Source organism: Mixophyes fleayi, chromosome 6, assembly GCF_038048845.1.
Source record: "Mixophyes fleayi isolate aMixFle1 chromosome 6, aMixFle1.hap1, whole genome shotgun sequence".
Taxonomy (NCBI): domain Eukaryota; kingdom Metazoa; phylum Chordata; class Amphibia; order Anura; family Limnodynastidae; genus Mixophyes; species Mixophyes fleayi.
Genome location: NC_134407.1, coordinates 2,462,859 through 2,483,685, shown reverse-complemented (window position 1 = coordinate 2,483,685; position 20,827 = coordinate 2,462,859). Strand labels below are relative to the sequence as shown.

Genomic DNA, 20,827 nt, shown 5'->3' with positions numbered 1-20,827 from the left:
ACAGCAATTCAGTGCCAGTACCCCCTCTCAGCTACTGACACCAACATGCCTCTCAGACAAATACAAAAGTGGAAGCTGCTCAAATCAATTTATAGGCCATAACAGGTGCTTGAAAGGGTGGGGTTATCCTGCAAGGAACATACACACAACATTTTTTCCCCCAGCACACTGCTATAGCCAGCAACAGATCTGCCATTTCTACTGTAGATAAAAATGCAAAAGTCTTTGTTGCACACATTTACAAATGTATGTTTAAGCCATCCGCCACGCCAAGGGACAGAATTCCAATGGTTTCTTTTAGATTCAGATCTATTATGATTAAACGATCTGTACCTCTGGTTATGAGGATATCTATTATAATCCCTATTTTCCATAAACTGTTTGTTTGAAATATTTGTTGTAGAAAATCTACTCCAATTACGTATTCTATCATTTTCGTAATCCAGTTTTTGTTCAGGAAATTAATACTAATGAGTTTGATTTAAAATTTACATCTGTCATCGATAAAGATAAGATTTATTGTTAAAATTATCCCAAAGGGAAACCTTTTGGATTTATACGCTTAATACGTTTGTACCTTGGGGACTCAATGAAGGATGCGAAATAACACCCTTTTTATAAAAGGTAGAAATTTAATGTGTTTTCCATCTCTGTTGTTTGTACATCTGCCTTTTTCTGTTGCCTGCTATTTATTTTATATTAAGTATTTTTATTCATTGTATTGTTTTTTTATGTATGAGGTGATATATACTATGTATATAAGAATATTTTAAGAGAATGTTAATTTGTGCAAGTACTGAGCATTATAGCGAACGGGTTAAATATGACTCACCTGTGAAACAATTAGCAATTCCCTAGAAATAGGTGAGCTGTGATGTAATAATCCACGCCTCCTGATGAAGTCTTAAGTGATGAAACGCGTAGAGGTGACTGTGGAGACTCTCTGATTTCGAGCCGCCTCAGATTTGAGCTGTTATATTATCTATGCCTGAATATTTCTACCATCTGGTACGTGTATTTTTATTGTTTGGAATAAAACTTTTAACTTGGATAACACACCATGGAAGCGCCCCTTCTTTTTTAGATGTGTGTATATATATATATATATATATATATATATATGGGGGATAGTGAGGGAGTTTATGGACTGAATTGTTCTATAGTCTTAATTCATAACTATAAATTGGTTGGAAATGATAATCACAGAACCCGGAAGGACGATCTAGAAGTGTCAGTGCTGATAGATGCACAATATAAGAGTCTAGATCCCAAACTTCTGTCTGTCATTTAATAATACTGCATTCTCATTAATCCTCCAGGGATTGGGGGGAAACAGGAAAACAAAGAGACAAGTTATCACATTATCACTTTATTTGTTTTACACTGAACACGTTGACATGTGAGTCAGTTATGGACAAGGGGGAAGCGTCTGAGAAATGCCGTCTCTCGTGGTCTCATTACCACAGAACTTGTACCTGCAACAGAAATATATATATTAGAGTTTAAATACTGATACTTGTGAGAAGAACACTAATATACTGATCAGGCAAAGCTCTTGAAAAGATGGCCCTGCATGCACCTTATTATTACCAATACATCATTAATTATGTACTAACCCTGAACCCCCTCCTCTCACAACAAGTAGAACCACAGAGTTACCTTGGCAGTGGCGAACACAGGATTTAGAAGGGGGGGTTTCCGGCCCCCCGGAAAAAAAATAAAATATTGCAAGACGGAGCTGCTGCGCATGCGCAGCAGCCTCATTTCGGCGAGTCTGAATTCTACAGCAGCCACGGCGCTGTCAAGCAGCATCTGCGGCAGTGCTGTATTATACTTCAATACAGCACTGCCACGGACGCTTCTTTGACAGCGCCGCGGCTGCTGTACAGTACGTTGGTTCACGGAGGGGAGGGGTTTCTGGAGAACCAGAAACCCCCCTGCGTGCGCCACTGCTTGGTCAGAACACACACTAAGATCTGTGCTCTGAAGTGCTATTCAGGGTTATCATACAGAACCTGATTGGACAAGACTTGGCTTTGACATTGTCCAATAAAGATATTAAAAAGCACTGGTCCAGTACAGATCCACTGGTAACCTTTCCCTCCATTTACTATAACTCTCTGTTTTCTATCCTGCAACCAAGATCTTATCCATTCAACCATCTTAGAATCCAATCCCAAGCTCTCAAGTTTATTGAACAGTCTGTAATGTGGGACAGTGCCAAAAGCCTGACTAAATCTATATAAGCTACATCTACACCCCCCACCCTTGATCTATTACTTCAGTACTATGGAAATCTATTTCCATGTTACCTTTTGAGGTACATTATGAATTCCTGAACCAGCAAAGTCTATAATATAATATATTGCCCAGTAAATGAAGCTGACTGGGTGTAGATGCATCTTACAGTGAGAATTGTGATAATAGTCATGACAGGAATGTGATTGGTTGTGACACACCCCTACAGCTGTAAATCCTGCCCCCACCTGGCCAAGTATTGTATTGCTGGTGCTTATGATATTTCTCTGCTACATCGATGTTCTGCTTCTCACTGCAGCAATAATCTTTCACATTTTCTAGACTTTGGTTGACAGATAAAATAATGACCTACAGAAGCTCCAGTCCATAATATAGGGCAGGAATCCTTATGCAGTCATTATAGAAATACACAGTAAATAGATACATGTAGAAATTCAGATATGACAACGGACAGGTACATGGGACATGCAGAGAAGCCCGATCTTCATTATACAGCTGTGAGCTATGAGGATTTACTCTGGTCACCCGACAGACTGAGTTTCAAGGTCTCTTATTTCCTCACTGCACCCCGATCCCTCTGAACCGCATGTGAGAACCCAACTTGCTGCACCTTACAGAGAATACGTACACTGTTCCGTCATTTCCACGTTGCAGAGTCACAGAGGCGGCTCCCAGGGTTCGAGTAGAGAAAGAAAGAAACGTTTTGCGCCAGATAAATGTAACACCATTGTCAGGTCTAGCGATCGGTACATCAATGAGCGCTGAGTACACAGAGCCTGCAACAATGTGTCCACTGTGGAAGTAAAGGAAGGAAAAGTGGATTTCATTATTTAGTGTAAAATGACATAATACAGATGTATCTAATCTACTGGAAGACTTATAGTACATAGGAAGACTGAAAAGTGTTCGACAAGTTCAGTCAAATTAATGATGTGGAGACAAAACAAAGCTCCAAAGAGCTGCTAAATTCAGTGTTACATCACTGCCGGCCCTAAATAGAATTTTACTTTCTTACTACTCTTACTGTGAAAACCTCTTCCGAAAACTTAGGTCTTTCTCTGATTCTCTATGGACCACCCTTAGCTGCCCTATATTATTCTTATATAAAGTGATCCAAAACTGTGCCCCATTTTCCAGATGTGGACTAATCGGTGCTCGTACAATGGTTAATCTATGCTGTGTCTATTTGCCACTGCAGCAGCAGCTGCCCGACACCGAGTAAATTGGTGCCAATCAGCATAAACGTGTAAAATACGTTATTTTTGTGTGCACACTTTAGAGCCGTAAATTACACCCAAGTTGCATTCCTCTCTGCATCAGACCCTATGTCAGGCATGTTGAGGTCGGTCTCCAACCAATAGCACCTTCCACCTATAAACTCCATATCCTTATATAATCTTCAGAAATCTTCCTCCTCTTACTCATAATAATCGTTACCTACTGAAAATCTGCTATTATTTCTTATTTATCTTTTACTATACTGCCCCCTCTTCATGATACCGCTCATTAGATATATCCCACCCATACATAAAATGCATTAATTTCCATTATATTTCACCCTCCTTGCTAATTCCACCTATATTATATCACCAGCTGACTTTATAAAGGGTGAGCGCTCTACTGGTGTATACTGCTATGTAATACCATGTTCTCTGATACGTGCGATAGATTTTACTGGATATCTTGTAATACATATGAAAGAGGCATTTACAGCATTGTAATAACTTTAATATCAGCAGTGTAAGGGATAAGCTGGAGCTGTTTGGGGTTTCCTGTGCTTCAAGCACAGGATCAGCGTAAGAGCAATGAGTCCTCTGGTCACGTATCAGCCACACCCCCTGCGCTGGCGATAGTTCTGACACTTTATATAACAGATGGAGGAATCAGAGATGGAGGCGTTATAACTAGGATGAATGTAGAAAGGACATCATGCATTTAATCATGGGACATTCAATCATTGTAAAACACAAATGTTTGCGTCTTATTGTCTGAACATCCACAGCGCAGAAGTGATAACGCAGAGCTGCCATAAATACAGTGTCAAAACCGATATAAAGAATTCTAGCAGGCACGCAGAACAGGAGAAGTGGTACTGTGCAGTCCTCCATACATAAAGAAAACAATAGACAATGAGATTTAAGCTCAGCAGACAGATGCACAGAATATGTAGAGATGATTTTCAGTTAAAAAGAATAAAATAAAATGCTGAAAACACAGTTAAATGGAAAAGAAAGGTGCCAGTGGTTCATTTAGAGAAAATAGAGAGACTAAGAATTACACCCAGGATACAGATCTGGGAAGTTGCACTATGTATTCAAAGGACATTGCTAAGTACTAACATCCAAGCCTAGCAATGGATAGTTGTTAGTAAAGCATCCACTATATGTACCTGTATATTGTGGTTTTATCAGAACATTTCGCACGATCACACAAAGTGATTGCAAGAGATCCGTGGTGTTTCACATCTCCAGTGGTTTCGATAGTAACATTGTATCTCCAGCCTGTAGGACGTGAGAAGGAATAACAGAGTTACAGTAACACATCAAGAAAATGAAGATTCTACAGTTTCAGTTATAGAGAAGAAGATAACATGATAATAGATGTCAGTACCAAGTATCAGTCCACCTAAGTACTGTATAAACAACAAATAGTATGTACACACCACATTAATACCCATTAAATTAACCAATGAGATCATTTGAATTCATTTTATAATAATTGCTCATCAAAGAAGACAGAGTCTGGTGTGAAAAACAAACACCTGTATTACATGAATACATACAATCATATAAAGAATATACAATGGTTTGTAGTCCACAAATAATAACACTTCCATGCTGATCTTCCACTTGTGCAGGGCGGGAGGTGATTTATTGCCCATCCCCCCCCTAGTAGTCTGATCAGCAGAATCAACCTCCTCTGACCCTTAACAACAGAAGATATTTTGAGCCTCAGGGTCGGATTCATCTTTGCACATAACTTGCATTTAAAAAACAAGCTCAGAACTTGAGATTAGTTCCGACGTTATTCAAATACAAGAAACGTTTCCATGTGAATCTGGATGTAAGTGCCCTCTGGCTACACGTTACTTACCGTATGTAGACAGAGCACAGGTCAGGATACACACATGTGTATGTGCAATAGAAGACACATCACAACGCGTGTTAAAAATTTTTTATAAACTAAATGAACTGATAATAGACCTACTGCTAAAAATGTTATTTTTTTTAACATTGCATAAACCAAGATGTTTAATGAGTACTGTACATACAATGCGTGTTTATAGCTACCTTCCTCGCACATGTTCTGTGATATCTACCAGCACCGGGTCAGTCATCACTATCAGTCGGCACTTAGACCTGACCTGTAGCTGGTGCAAGTCATACTGCTGAAACCCAGGACTTGAATTAGCCACATCTACATCGCCACGCCCTTGGCACACCCTTACTGTACCTCGTCTACGTTCGTCCGCCCGTTTCCAACCCCGTTTCACCCTTTAAGTCGTAGATAGTCGTGTCATTTGCGGTCAGACATAAATTATACATTGACGTTAGGTCCACTTCTGAGTATGCGCAGAGCTAGTTCACGCAAGGTACAGCACACAGAGGGACTTACGTTAGAAGATGAATCGGGCCCACAATGTCTAAACCCATTTTCTTGTACATGCAATGCATTCGCTCAACGTTTCGTTGATGTGGGAGGATTTGGCTTTATCTCACCATACTGTGAGATTTCACTATATCAGCATAAAATAATTTAATTGCATTCTTTAATTACATCATCTATTCCTTACCAACACATATATATAACATTAATCTTCTATAGCTGAATTCATTTTGTTTTTTACAATATTTGTCTTTCAAAATAAGGATATCCAAATGAAACCTACGTTCATAGTCAGACCGAGGTCCAGTGTTCAAATAATACGTCCGACAGGTTCCTGCATTTCCGGCCTCTGTATAATAGCCCATTAGTGAGCAGCTGCCGTTGGGACAGGGGAATTGAGCACCCTGTGGGGGGGGGGGGGGGACAGATTAAGCTCTGAAGTATAAATAAGTGGCCTATTCACTAGTTGGTTAGAACTTACAGCTTGGAATGAGGCATAGTTGGTGGCACAGTAGCCCATAAAGCCATCAGGGTTGAGGATTGTAGCTAGGAATACATAGTAACTGGCAACGTGGCTGCACAGGAAGACGTCCCGAGCCGCTGGTGGGTAAAGAAGACAAGGAGAATGCATTAATTTCCACAGATGTACATGACACTGTGCAGTTGTAATGATGATGACGGAGTAGCGGAATGAGGCACCCAGTGACTGTCATGGAACAACCAGTGGTGGCGGATATCTCAGTGGAAAGCCCCCATTACTGTGGCTGTAGTTGTGGGTATTGCGTGCTGGCATGGTGACATGACTGAGAGCCATCTGAATACTTTACCTAACAGTACAACAGGGTGTCTGTCCCGTTTTGTGCAAAGAAAACAACATATTTGTACATCTGATGCCAATACTGCTTCTATTTCACTGTAAGAGATATTCATTGTCCCACTTTTATGTTGATCCAGTGCCACTGTCAGGACTGCGTGTAGGGTGGAGTTACTAACTGGTATTGGCGCAACTGAATAAGGAGACGTGGAGTCTAACGCATCCGTGGTTATCACCAGGGACCCTGGCAAGGAAGTTTGGGATTGGCTGCAAGAGGTGCCTGAAACCCCCTCACTTGATCTATCTACATTTGTTCATTTACACCGGTTATGTTATTTTAAGATTACATAAAACTGGACATTATATCCCGAAACCTGACTGTCCAGGTAAAATCCCAGCAGTGACCCCGAGTAACTTACACACATGACATCTATGGCTTTATGCACTAAAAACAAACTAATTTTTATTTCCTAAAGACTGCATTGTTGGGTCAGCAAAAGAGATGTTACTGTAATGTCCTCTAGGGGGCGAAAGTGTGTGAGTTACTACGTGGGAGAAGCTGAGAGTTCCAGTGTTCAGTGTTGAGCTCAGAGTTCAGATGTTTTATTCCTGAGTTCCTGAGTTCCTGAGTCACGAGAGACAGAAAAAAAAGTGGAGTTTCAGAGATCGAGAAACAGACAGAGAAAGAGCGAGGCGCAAAACCGCTGGTGAAACCAGAGCTGATGCTGACTACAAGATGAGAAAAGTAAGTGAGAAAATCCTGCTGTCCCCTGTTATCTGCTCCCTTGGGCTGAAGTCCTCCCATATAATCCCTCATCCGCCTTGTCACATTTCGTGGACAGATTTACAATGCTGTTATGTGTAGTGCGCTATCCCATATAAAAATACATTTCTAGACGCCCACGAGTCCGCCTTGAAATCTTATTGAAATCTTATATTAGAATGCTAAAAGTGGTGACTTGGGCCTTCTCTGCCTCCATAAATGTTGGCTATCATCACATCTTACATTCTAGGTCATGCCCACCCCCACACTAGAGCGTGGGTTGACACGAAGGCAGATCTTCTTCGGATGTTGTCTCCTAGCACTTTATTTTTGCTTCAACCAAAATACCAGTCCCCCTCTCCACACGCTCCCTCCTACAGTGCGCTTCTCACTTTAAATTTGGAAATTCTGTTCGTACACCTTCAAGCATATAGACAATCCTAAACGAATGTTCCCCTTATGGAACAATCCTTCATTTCTACCTGGAACCAATCCCAAATGTTTTGCTCATTGGACAAAACATAAGCTTATCTATTTACCTGATGTAGTCCCGATGGGATTCTTCCCGACCTTCCCTGAGCTCCGTGATCATCTACACCTCCCGTCTTTTACTTTTCGTCAATATTTACAAATTCGGCATCTTTTTAACAATCAGATTGACCCACGTGTCCCTTGCTGTCCATCCCCTCTAGAAAATGTTTGTCTTAATAGATCATCCTCTAGAGGTCTAATATCCACTTTCTATTCTTTACTGATGAATAACAACCTACCTGATAAGGAATCACATGAGATACATTGGGAGGAGGATATGGCTGAGTTGCTAAATCCTCAATCTGCGCTCAGATAACGGAAATTTCTTATAAACCTTTATTTTGCTGGTATTTGGTGCATTCCAGACTGAAGGCTATTCATCCAACGGCATCGGATCTCTGCTGGCGTAATTGGGGTCATCGGGGTTCCCTGTCTCACGTTTGGTGGAGCTGTCCTAAAATTATTCCTTTCTGGAGAGACTATTTTGCCTCCTCACAACTCATTACCGAATGTATTACAATGTATTATATGTACTAAATGTTTCGAGAAATTTGTTTTTCTCCATTGAGTCTTTTACTATTTATTTATCATGTTACCTTTGCTATCTTCTCCTGTACTAACAAGTCCCCCCCATCCCCTTTTATCCTTTCCTCTTTTCTCCTGGTCCTTCCCCTTACTCTATCCGGCACCTCTTCTGCCACACAATTAGCTTAGTTCTAAACAGACTTCTCCCACTGCTTTCTTTCCTGTTTATTTGTGTAATACGTTTATACTGCTGATCTGAACTTATCTGTAATGTAACTGATGTATGTACTTTGAAGCCTGGGATTTGGTCCCTTTTCTTTTTCTGTATCTCCTCTGTTGATCAATAAAACTTTTTTAAAAAAATATATATATATTTCTTCTATAGAAGTGACCATTTAAACAACTTGTTTTAAAACACATTCTGTAATTACCGGTGACCAGTGTAGGGGCTTTGAAGATATCAGTAAGCTGTTGTCCGCTACATCCCGGCATGCGTTCTCCTCCATTTAGAAAGAAATCTATGTGACCAACTAATTGCTTTATCCCAATAATAGCTGAAATATAATTGACACACACAGTATAATGCTATTTTTACATAAATGAATGCATGGTATGTATACATAGTAACATGTAAATAGTAATATACAATGTTTTACAGTGAAATTAACCACAATATAAACCTCTATTTATATCTGCCAAGTTTATACAGCAAATCAGATGGAGACTCCCAGGGCCTGATTCATTAAGGAAAGTAAAGAAATAAAGTGGATTAATTTGTCTCCTGGACAAACCATGTTTCAATGCAAGGGGTGCAAATTAGTTTATTATTTTTAAATACTGGCTGATTTTTCATGTAACACACAAATACTTGAAAGCTTTATTTTTACACTGAAATTTAAAGCTGATCCAGGACAGGCCCTACCCCAACTATAAATCTGTCCCCACATGTTAAATTTACATCCCCCTCCAATGTAACATGGTTTTGCCAAAGTGCAAATTTACTCCTTTTTTTGCTCTCATTAATGAATCAGACACACAGACTTTTCTTACTGGAAACTGCCTGCGTACAAGGACAGTAAATACAATTATATGGTAAATATTCTGTTTATAAAGCTTCAGCAATTAAATGAGATTTAAAATGTCTGCTGTAAATAAACTAGTGCTAGGAAGATATTGTAATTTATTTATCTCAATAATTTTGGATGAATAATTAAAGTTTTGCTACTAAAGAAAATAGAAGACAGTACAGATAATTTTCCAATGCAATGTATCAAATAGTTTTAGTTAAAGTTGCTAAACAAACAAATACAGTACCTGTATTTGTGTGGATACCGACAACAAAATTGGCATCAGTAGGGTCCAGGCTAACTTCCGCTGGGGTTCCTTCGAAATACGGGCCTGCTGCGTCCAGACCTGTAGGGAATAAACTCCATTGGTCAGATACATGCTGAGATAATGGAAAATGGAGAAAATCAGCAGCTATTATAGGGCAAAAAGAGTTGAAGTGAGAAATAGTCACTTGTGAACCCCCCCGCCCCCCTCAATAGGGGTTTTATTCCGTTAATAAATGAGCCCTACAACTTTGAATGGGGATGCATTCTGTGGTCCTCATTTAGACTTAAAAGCAAACTTGCACCTTGTCAAAATCATAATGGACTGCAGGGGGGCAAATGTGCGTGAGGGGCGTGTCCTAACTCAACTCTAAATTGCAGTGTAAAAACATTACTGTAATTTTTTTACATGCATGTATTAGTGACCTCAGAAATGTCTATAGGCTGTGCCCACTAATAAAGAAATAAAAATAGATAAAACATATTTTAAAAAAAATCTTTACACGTTAAAATATGTTTTAGTCAATGACTAAAGCAATTTTTTCATAATTTTCATTTGTTATTGCCATCCGGAGATACTTGTCAATCTTACCCTTTGTTATATGGGAAGGACGGGGGATATCCTTATCGCTCATTGTTAGATTGACCCGGTTGTTCTGCTATACAATATAAAATCTACACTGGTTGTCTGTCTTCTACCGAATCCAATATAAAATACTTTTACTAACCTACAAGGCCATCAACAAAGCTGCACCAACATACATCTCCTCTCTTGTCTCAAAATATCTCACAACTCGGCAACTCCATTCTACACAAGATCTGCGTCTCTCATCCACCTTCACTATATCCTCCCATTCCCGATTACAGGACTTTTTTCGGGCTGCACCCACTCTATGGAACTCTCTCCCTCGCACAATAAGACTCTCCTCTGGTCTACAAACTTTAAAGCATTCTCTGAAAACCTACCTATTCAGACAAGCTTATAATATTCCTCAACCACCCTCTTAACCTCACTACCTTTAGCCTGTTACCGCCTGTTACACAATTTCACACAAGACAACTACCCCCTGACCAACATTGTTGTGTGACAGGATCATTTAGCTTATGAGTTACTTTTACCTTTGCAGTCTGGCTGGGCCAAAATGCAAAATGTAGACTTAACCTCATGTGTCAATCTCCCATTGTCCCATAGATTGTAAGCTTGCGAGCAGCCTTCTCACCTCTTTGTCTGTTTTACCCAGTTTGTTTATTAGTTTATTATGTTTGTCCCCAATTGTAAAGCGCTACGGAATATGTTGGCGCTATATAAATAAATAATGATGATGATGATGATGATATATTATATTAAGACTGGTTGTTTCCGTCATCTAATACAAACCAAGGCTCAAAAACGTAAATTATTCATCAACAGAAATGACCTATTATTCTTGCAATCCTGGGTCTTCTCTTTCCAGCTTCACCGACGACATGTGCCCCCAGGCTGTGCCCGATGAGGTGTATTTTAGACAGGGAGGCGTTAAAATGATCCTAATGAGATAAAACAGAATACTGACTATAGTCACAAAGCATCTACGTTCCACACTCAGCGGTCACTTCATTCTATGTGGTCAGTTTTATTAACACTCTGCGGTGACAATCAATATGTATCGCTGCAAACCGCACCGGCCAAAGCCTCCGTCCTCCACGAAGGTTCCTTGCTATTGCCAGGCAGCCTCCGCAATGCACTTCAAAGGATCCCATTGTTGAAGAAATGTATCGTCATCCTGAGCTGGCGGAACTGTGCATTTCACAACTTAATAAACTGACTAGCGCTGTTAGTGTATGAGGAGCGGTAAGGTTCATCAATGGGGTGACGGTCGGATTTCTATGGTGTTAACCCTTTCTTAGATATCTAAATGCAGTGAAAAAGCCTTTTGCTGGCGTTTTTACGCTATCATTTTGGCTCTTCACCCCTTGATAAATAGACCCCTTTGTATTATTATACCTTCTGCTTGGGATGAAAAGGACAGTGTGTAACCTCATCTAGAAAGATTTATAGACTATTTTTATTAGAGATATTTCTCTGTCTTATTTTCTTAGTAGGTTAGGTAGACTCTCTGGGAGGGTGTATCTAATGGCGCCTGCAAGAGAAGACTGTTCTCTGAAGCTGAAGGATCAAACACAGTCCTGTATATATGCTCAACCCCCAATATTTTCCCATAATCCCAACATCAGTGGCAGGGGTTTAAAAGCAGTGGTCATTGGGCAGACGGCACAGCATTAGGGGGCAGACTTGGAGCACTTTAAAATAAGATTCTGCTTGAATTAGATGCACACTGCTGGGGAGTGTATCTAACCTACTAAGCAAGTTACTGTATTGACAGAAATGTATTAAAGGCTGATGGACCCTGACCTCTGTCTGCTCGATCCTCTTGTCCATCATTACTGCTTCATAAGGATCTATTGGAAACTGTTCTAAGGTGTAACCCCTAGAATGAAGGGTCATTAGTTCCCAGTTGTTGGGGTTAGGGTCTTACTCTGCAGCATAAACGGGATCTTTTTTTTATTAAAGTTCCTGTATTCTAGTTTATTACTGAGATACAACTATTCAGCATGATTGACCACTTTTGGATGAGTGAGCAATCCAAAATCCAAAATCCTCTGTGCTGTGGCAGCAGCACAGAGGATTTCAGTAGTATACATTTGACACTGTGTGATGTCATTGTGGAGTACGGTGGCACTGAGGTAAGTAGAGTTCTGTGTTCTAGTATAACAGTTTAAACTCAACCAAAAAGTACATTTGAAGTTTTGGTCCGAATGCTGACAATAACCAAATGATCTATCTAGTCTGCACATTTCATTATTTATCCCCAGAATACAAACAAAATACAAAGTACCTCATTGTGTACATACCAGGGTAACGTTAATAAAACAGGAGATTTCTGCCCCCACGACTTGGACATTGTTTACTGCCTGGTTATAGATAGCGCTCGATCCTCCGCTCCAGTCAACACAAATGCAGTTCACATCCTCCTTCTGTAAAATACTCTGAAAATACACAGACTGATTAATTCTCCAGAAACCCGGCTGATCGGAGAATAGAGAGTCAGAATATTCCGCAGTTGCTATAAATGGAAACAGCAGAACTACTCACTAACTAGCGAAACAGTTTATCAAGCTTTTTGTACTTATCAATTCAATGTGAAAAGAAAGAAGTCTGAGATCTCCCCTTAATATTTCATTACATTAGAACATAGCAGTTCTAAATGAAACCACTAGGCAGCACGGTGGCTCAGTGGTTAGCATTGCTGCCTTACAGTGCTGGAGTTATGCGTTCCATTCTGACCATAGCCATACATGTGTGGAGGTTGTATGTTCTCTCCGTGTTTGCGTATGTTTTCTTCCACAGTCCAGTCATACGGGTAGGTTAATTGGCTTGTGCCAAAATTAACGCGGATGATCACATATTCTCTGTACAGTCATACATAATATGATTGGCGCTACATAAATAAATAATAATAAATAAATTAACAGACAGAAAATGTTAATCATTAAAATGTTACAACTCTTATTATAACTTTTAGTGCAGCTTAGAAGCCAGTAGTGGAACTGGTATCGTGATCGCGGCTGCGATGTGGCCCCTGGTGTTCTGCACCATATGGGAGGGGGCCACGCACTAGAGGTCGCACTGCCGTCACTCACCCCATCCCCCCAAAACATCAGACAGAGCATTTCAGTGTTAGGGTCAATTCTTTCTTGACCTTGTAGTTTGTGCTCCCACGCTCATACTCATACTCACTTCGGTCATACTCACTCCTGCCTATGCCAGTAACCTGGTAGTAATAAGAAGGATCTCACAGGACCATCTCAGGGTCATTATACAGCACTCTCACCATATTTGACCATATGTCTTTGGGAGGAGGCTGATCACCGGGCACCTGGATTGGTGGCGGCTTTGGGGTCTACAGCTCCACAGATATTGCATTAGGCCACAGAAAAATGGATAAAAATGATTGTAGACCATAATATATTATCAATAGGAGGGAATGAAACAAAATAATTGAGTGGACTCTTAAGTTCTTCAAAGAAAACAAATTATCTTCAAAACCTGAGGGTAAATGTATTAATCTGCAATTTTAGCAAATAGACGATTTTGCCTTTAAAGACATTGCAGTCTTAAGTTTGCCCAGTAAAGTCGCTGAATATTATCGATTTTCTAAAATTGCAGATAAATACATTTACCCCCACTCGGCTGCCGTTTGTTTGTGAAAATCAGGAGAGCTTTACATTTCTTCATTGAAACCGAATGTGATCCGTTTATAACTAAGGATCTCCACTGTCCATTTGTTGCAGTGAGCATCTGCACACTTCAAAATCATAAGAGAACTAATAGTGCTACCATCCAAGATACTTTTGATTATCAGATGATTCCATCAACTAAGTAATATACACGATGATTCACTTGTTCTGAATGAATTTAATTCTTTACATGTTCACATGTTTATTTGTTTCTGCACGTGGATACATTGTATTCCCAGCTGTCACTAACCTCAGGATTTTAGGAGCAATCAATGCTAATTAGTAGTTTATGGTACCATTAGGTTTTTATTTTCTACTTATATTGCAGTGTGAAACTGCTGTATGTAATAACATATGTAATTCTTTTTAAGTGTATTTTATGATATAATAAAAAAACGGTGGATACAGCGCCCCTTTTCCATTTTTTGATACTTGTATGTTTCTGACAGTTTGATATCTGTCATAGGGAGCTGCGGTCCATTACCACATGACATTATATATGATTCATAGCGCCTGATTTATTTTTGTATTTATTTGAAAAGAAAGAAGTCTGAGATCTCCCCTTAATATTTCATTACATTAGAACATAGCAGTTCTAAATGAAACCACTAGGCAGCACGGTGGCTCAGTGGTTAGCATTGCTGCCTTACAGTGCTGGAGTTATGCGTTCCATTCTGACCATAGCCATACATGTGTGGAGGTTGTATGTTCTCTCCGTGTTTGCGTATGTTTTCTTCCACAGTCCAGTCATACGGGTAGGTTAATTGGCTTGTGCCAAAATTAACGCGGATGATCACATATTCTCTGTACAGTCATACATAATATGATTGGCGCTACATAAATAAATAATAATAAATAAATTAACAGACAGAAAATGTTAATCATTAAAATGTTACAACTCTTATTATAACTTTTAGTGCAGCTTAGAAGCCAGTAGTGGAACTGGTATCGTGATCGCGGCTGCGATGTGGCCCCTGGTGTTCTGCGCCATATGGGAGGGGGCCACGCACTAGAGGTCGCACTGCCGTCACTCACCCCATCCCCCCAAAACATCAGACAGAGCATTTCAGTGTTAGGGTCAATTCTTTCTTGACCTTGTAGTTTGTGCTCCCACGCTCATACTCATACTCACTTCGGTCATACTCACTCCTGCCTATGCCAGTAACCTGGTAGTAATAAGAAGGATCTCACAGGACCATCTCAGGGTCATTATACAGCACTCTCACCATATTTGACCATATGTCTTTGGGAGGAGGCTGATCACCGGGCACCTGGATTGGTGGCGGCTTTGGGGTCTACAGCTCCACAGATATTGCATTAGGCCACAGAAAAATGGATAAAAATGATTGTAGACCATAATATATTATCAATAGGAGGGAATGAAACAAAATAATTGAGTGGACTCTTAAGTTCTTCAAAGAAAACAAATTATCTTCAAAACCTGAGGGTAAATGTATTAATCTGCAATTTTAGCAAATAGACGATTTTGCCTTTAAAGACATTGCAGTCTTAAGTTTGCCCAGTAAAGTCGCTGAATATTATCGATTTTCTAAAATTGCAGATAAATACATTTACCCCCTGGACTACAACACAGGATTAGGTGAGGACCTTGGCAGTCCGATATTTGGATAATTGAAATCGTAGAACCAGCCCCTCTAACCACTGACTATAACTGTCACCTCAGAGCTCAGATTACTGTCACTTGAGGTGGTATATGGGGGTCTTTGCATTGTCTTAGTGTTATTACACAGCTATCAGGGCTGGTACTACACACAATATATAGTAATACATGCATTTGTCACCACTAGCGTCATTCTGCTCTCTTATGTATCGATTGTTCCCCATGCCTTTTAGATTGTAAGCTCATTTGGGCAGGCTCATTTTTACCCTGTATTTCATTCATGTCATTATACTAATTTATTTGTATTGTGATCCGCTCAATGTACAGCGCTGCGTAATATGTCAGTGCTTCATAAATAAAGAATAATATATATAAAAAATACACTTTTTGGCCATACATTGCTATTTTTCTGTTTACACATTTTTATTCCAATACACTTTATTTTTTACTATAGTTTTTTTACTATTGTTTTTAATATTATTTCTTTCTCAGCATCCTGGTCTCTCTCCCTTATACTTGGTTACATAATTAGTAATGTTGAAAAAAAGATACAAGGACATTAAATTTAAACATTTTAAATTCTAGCAGCGTTGATCCAGAGGACATCCAAACAAAGCCCCAATTCACCAGGAATAGTGCTACAGAAATCTCTGAGACTGCGGAGTCTTGTTAGTCTTGTTGGGGTGATGCTGACACATATATGCGTAAAAAGATGAACAGCTCCAAATTGACGCACCTAAATATAACGTATTTACGCTTGTGTGCTGAGTCAGATACATCCCGCATAGACACCATGTTTAGGTCAGACGTAACATTGATTCTGATAGCGAAAAATGCATTCGCCATTGGTATTGTTTATATAAAATACTAAAGCTCTATAATACAGCAGGTATAACCTTCTTCCCTGTGTGCAGAAAGTAGCAAGACATAAATTCTAAAATACACCCACGAAATCATATATTATAGATCAATGAAGAAAGTACCTATATCTTCAGAAATCAATACGCAATCAGCCAATCAGAAGCGGATAGCTAGTCCTGGCAACTGTTGAACGTAGGCATTCGCTTTTTGGTGAGCATACGCAGTACAAATTTGCATATTTTATGCTAAACAAATGCACATACGCCCAAGGATGTAACAACATTTAATGATGACAATCTCTCCACTAAGTGCTAACTAAAGAGCTTAATGCTTCAATCATCGCAGCTCCATCTGTAAACACAACTTGATGTGAGTATTCCCATGCAGACAGGTCCATTTTTAATAATAAAGTTTTATTTTGTTTCATTCAAAAAATAATCTGTATTTTACGTGCACTGTGTTGAGGTGCAGCCACTTACCTGACATACATTCACCAGCCAGGTGTCGTTTCCTGTCTCAGTATATCCATGCACAACGTACACAGTTTTTTTGCTGCCGTCAAAATTTGATTTCCGCAAAGTAGTGAGATTTTTAGCGCTAATAACCTGCAGGAGAGAGAAAATAGTTGTCAGCGAGTTCAAGTCTATATATTATGCCTGATTGTAGACGAATCCTCTTAGTGGAGAGGGGGTTATGGATGATTGGAAATGAGAGCAGAGTGGAAGGAGCAGTGTCCCCAGCAGCACAGAGTGTATCAGGAGATGAGTGATGTGTTAGTGAGGACAGGGCTGCATGTGACAGGGGCAGTGACATGATGTGAGGAGGGGAATGGAGGCAGCAGTAGACCACAGACTGAGAGTTATATAGTGGAAGGAGCAGGGTCCCCCAGCAGCACAGAGTATATCAGGAGATGAGTGATGTGTTAGTGAGGACAGGGCTGCATGTGACAGGGGCAGTAACATGATGTGAGGAGGTGAATGGAGGCAGCAGGAAGCCACAGACTGAGAGTTATATAGTGGAAGAAGCAGGGTCCCCAGCAGCACAGAGTATATCAGGAGATGAGTGATGTGTTAGTGAGGACAGGGCTGCATGTGAGATGATGTGAGGAGGGGATTGGAGGCTGCAGGAAGCCACATACTGAGAGTTATATAGTGGAAGGAGCAGGGTCCCCCAGCAGCACAGAGTATATCAGGAGATGAGTGATGTGTAAGTGAGGACAAGGCTGCATGTGACAGGGGTAGTGACATGATGTAAGGAGGGGAACGGAGGCAGCAGAAAGCCACAGACTGAGAGTTATATAGAGGAAGGAGCAGGGTCCCCAGCAGCGTAGGGTAGTGATGTGAGGAGAGAATAAAAGACAATTAGGAAGCCACAGACTGATGGTTAGCTAGTGGAAAGATCAGGGTCCCCCAACAGTAGTGATGTGAGTCTCCTGATGCAGGAAGATTGTGGTGTTCAAAGCACCTTTGTATGAATTGATAATATACATTCAATTTGTTTATTTTTTTATATTAAAATGAATACATTTTGTGCTTTACAGAACATTTTTGAAATGATTTCAGCAAGAAGCAGCTGTTCTTACCTGATATTGGTCAGTATTGTTCTTGGTGAACAGAAAGAACTGGGTGTTAATCGACTCTGGAGACTGTGGAAACAAAGTCAGTGGTCTATACCGTGATGAATATGGATTATCATTGGAGAAACATCCCATGGGTAAGCATATGGTTTTCGCTAAAAACATAAATGATAGGATATAAATAAACACACACAATACATGGTGTATCCAATAAAATGAATGATGTTTCAATACTTATAAGTTCAGTCAGTGAATATCCAAATGCAGCTCACTGTACATGCTCAGCAAAGGCCACAGCCCTCCTTTCTGGTGTATATAAGATTTCCGAAGGAGCAGTCTTTTCAAGAAATCTAGTCTAATCATTATTACATCCAGGATTTCTCACCTTGTACAGCTGCAACTATGGATATGAGCATTGAGAAAACAGCAATCATCTGGAATCAGAAACATTGTATCATTTTACTCCATAGTGTTGTCAAGGGTAAATTACTCTAGTATTTAGTGAAACACAACTGGTGACTTACAGCTCTCTTCCACATTGTCCAATGTGTTTGCATGCTCTAACATAGGCTTGGATGTACATGGCATATTAACACAAGATATCTCAATCACAATTTCAAATAAATAAAGTTACAAAATTAAAAACAGACAGGTGTGAATACTTTACATGTATTTTATTTTGGCCTAAACATAGAACAAACCTCAATAATCCACATAGTTGGTATTCCTGTAAATATTACAACTGTCAGGATATAGTAAGAGTGATAGTTCAAGGGAAGATTTCATTTCATGAAACTAGCTAAAGAAATAGTGGGAAAAATGCATTTTATTTTTTTTCTTTCTGTTTTTCCTTGTATAATTATGCTCATAAATAAAAAAATATATATTTACTCATAAAGAAACCTGTGTAAAAAAAGAATCTAGACAAAATCAGTTTGAGTAGATGAAAACCAGACAAAAGGTGAAAATCAGAAGAATAATTTGGCCTTTTAAAATAAATTAAAATAAAAAAATTATGGAGTGTTTGTAAATTATTCTTCCAATAGGTTCAACATAAACATATTTTGATAGATAAACTGCATAAATAAAAGTTTCAATGAAACTCGTTCTGTGCCAGGGTCCCACTCAGAATGATCCCTATTGTCACCTTTTACAAATTCTTTGTGTGAAGTTGTCACCTTTGACCCCTAAAGTGAATTTAATGATGTAAAAAAATCTTTCTACACAGATCATTAATATATTCTTGATTTGTTTTCTTATTTTTCCAGTGTGTCGTACATTAAAGATCACTACATAACAGGAGATTACATTAACAATAACAAATGTAATTTTATTTCCGCAAGATAACAATATATCCACCTTTATATTTTACACTTCAAACACTTGATAACTATTTTTACTTATTATTTTTGTAGTTATTTAACAGATGAACAGAATATTTTTATTGATTACTCCTTTTTTGACAATCTATTAAATGAGCTATTTTGTGATTTCTGAATTTGTATGACATAACGAATTGATATATGTAGTTAATTTTAATAATATTACAAATTTAACTTTTCACTTTGTATATGGTTAACCATTTTTATCTCCAAATAAATAATAACTCTTATTACATAAGGCACACTATCACTTTCATATGATATCCTCAAATTAACTTCAGGTTTTTGTAATTGGTATTGAACATTTGAGCAGATTATGTCCCTAATTATGCACAAAATAAATATTTTTCTTGCTGCTAAATGTATATTGACATCAAACATAAAATAATTTATTACCTATAACATGTCATTAAACTATTTGGGAATAGGGTATAGCTTACAATAATTCAGCAATGGAATATTATTAGGAGATATTATTCCTTTATTGGTATAGCTATTACATTTGTCCTTTTTTTATAATGATTTATCACTTTATGGTTGTTTTTTGTACATTCCACTATGTTCCTGCTTTCCAATTGGGTTTATTGAGAACTTGTTATTTGAAAAGCAGACTGATCACCCGCTTTTCCTCTTAAATTATGAAATACTTTTCATTGGGGGGTGGATGTGTCAATTAAAATACCTAGATACTTTTGATTGATATCCATTTTATATATCATTTGAACTGAATCATGGGTTCAGCTTTTTGATGAAACGCGCTTGTTAAATGTGAATGTGACTAATAAGGTAACCAGGGCCAGATACGACAATATAGGAATGTTAAAGGATTCCTTCATTCAGGGTGTCTTTGGACATTTAATCCTATTTTAATTTTATATTATAAACACATCAAAATACTGATTTAATCAATGAATTTGAAGCGACCTGCGGTGCTTGAGATCATAATGAGTTGCTAGATTTGAATACTCAATTATTAGTTATGTGACAATATTGATACTACATAAATTACCACATTTAACAAATGTATAGAGTATAATATTAGCCCTCACTGCATTGTGGGAATAGAATATAATATGTGAGTACAAGATTTGGTGCTAGATTGTCGTTATAACAGTGAATCTTATTTCAGTAAACTGGTGTCTGTTTATTTAAGTGCAATGAGGAATGTTTTGATGTGTGACTGTGTATATAATAAATATTTTGTCCCTCTGTATATAAATTAATCACAGCGTGAGACTGTGATAGTGGAGACTATGTAGTAGATGAATAATACGTGGAGC

The 20,827-nt window shown here is 38.8% G+C and overlaps 1 protein-coding gene across 2 annotated transcripts in view; it reads right to left on the bottom strand.

The window, feature by feature from the left end:
• Positions 1 to 1,353: 1,353 nt before the first annotated feature.
• The window catches only part of LOC142160710 (pancreatic lipase-related protein 2-like), a 31,301-nt gene continuing 11,827 nt past the window's right edge, over positions 1,354 to 20,827 (bottom strand). The window contains exons 3-14 of one of the 2 annotated variants that reach the window (XM_075215590.1): positions 18,551 to 18,599; positions 18,172 to 18,320; positions 17,069 to 17,194; positions 12,722 to 12,856; positions 11,248 to 11,356; positions 9,813 to 9,911; positions 8,930 to 9,052; positions 6,347 to 6,465; positions 6,149 to 6,269; positions 4,649 to 4,760; positions 2,888 to 3,052; positions 1,354 to 1,475 (exon numbers count right to left, since the gene is read on the bottom strand). In XM_075215590.1, the coding sequence (XP_075071691.1) occupies positions 1,409 to 1,475; positions 2,888 to 3,052; positions 4,649 to 4,760; positions 6,149 to 6,269; positions 6,347 to 6,465; positions 8,930 to 9,052; positions 9,813 to 9,911; positions 11,248 to 11,356; positions 12,722 to 12,856; positions 17,069 to 17,194; positions 18,172 to 18,320; positions 18,551 to 18,599 (1,374 nt within the window). In that variant the 3' untranslated portion in view covers positions 1,354 to 1,408. The remainder of the gene's footprint in view (positions 1,476 to 2,887; positions 3,053 to 4,648; positions 4,761 to 6,148; positions 6,270 to 6,346; positions 6,466 to 8,929; positions 9,053 to 9,812; positions 9,912 to 11,247; positions 11,357 to 12,721; positions 12,857 to 17,068; positions 17,195 to 18,171; positions 18,321 to 18,550; positions 18,600 to 20,827) is intronic. The other variant, XM_075215591.1, reaches the window with a different exon arrangement.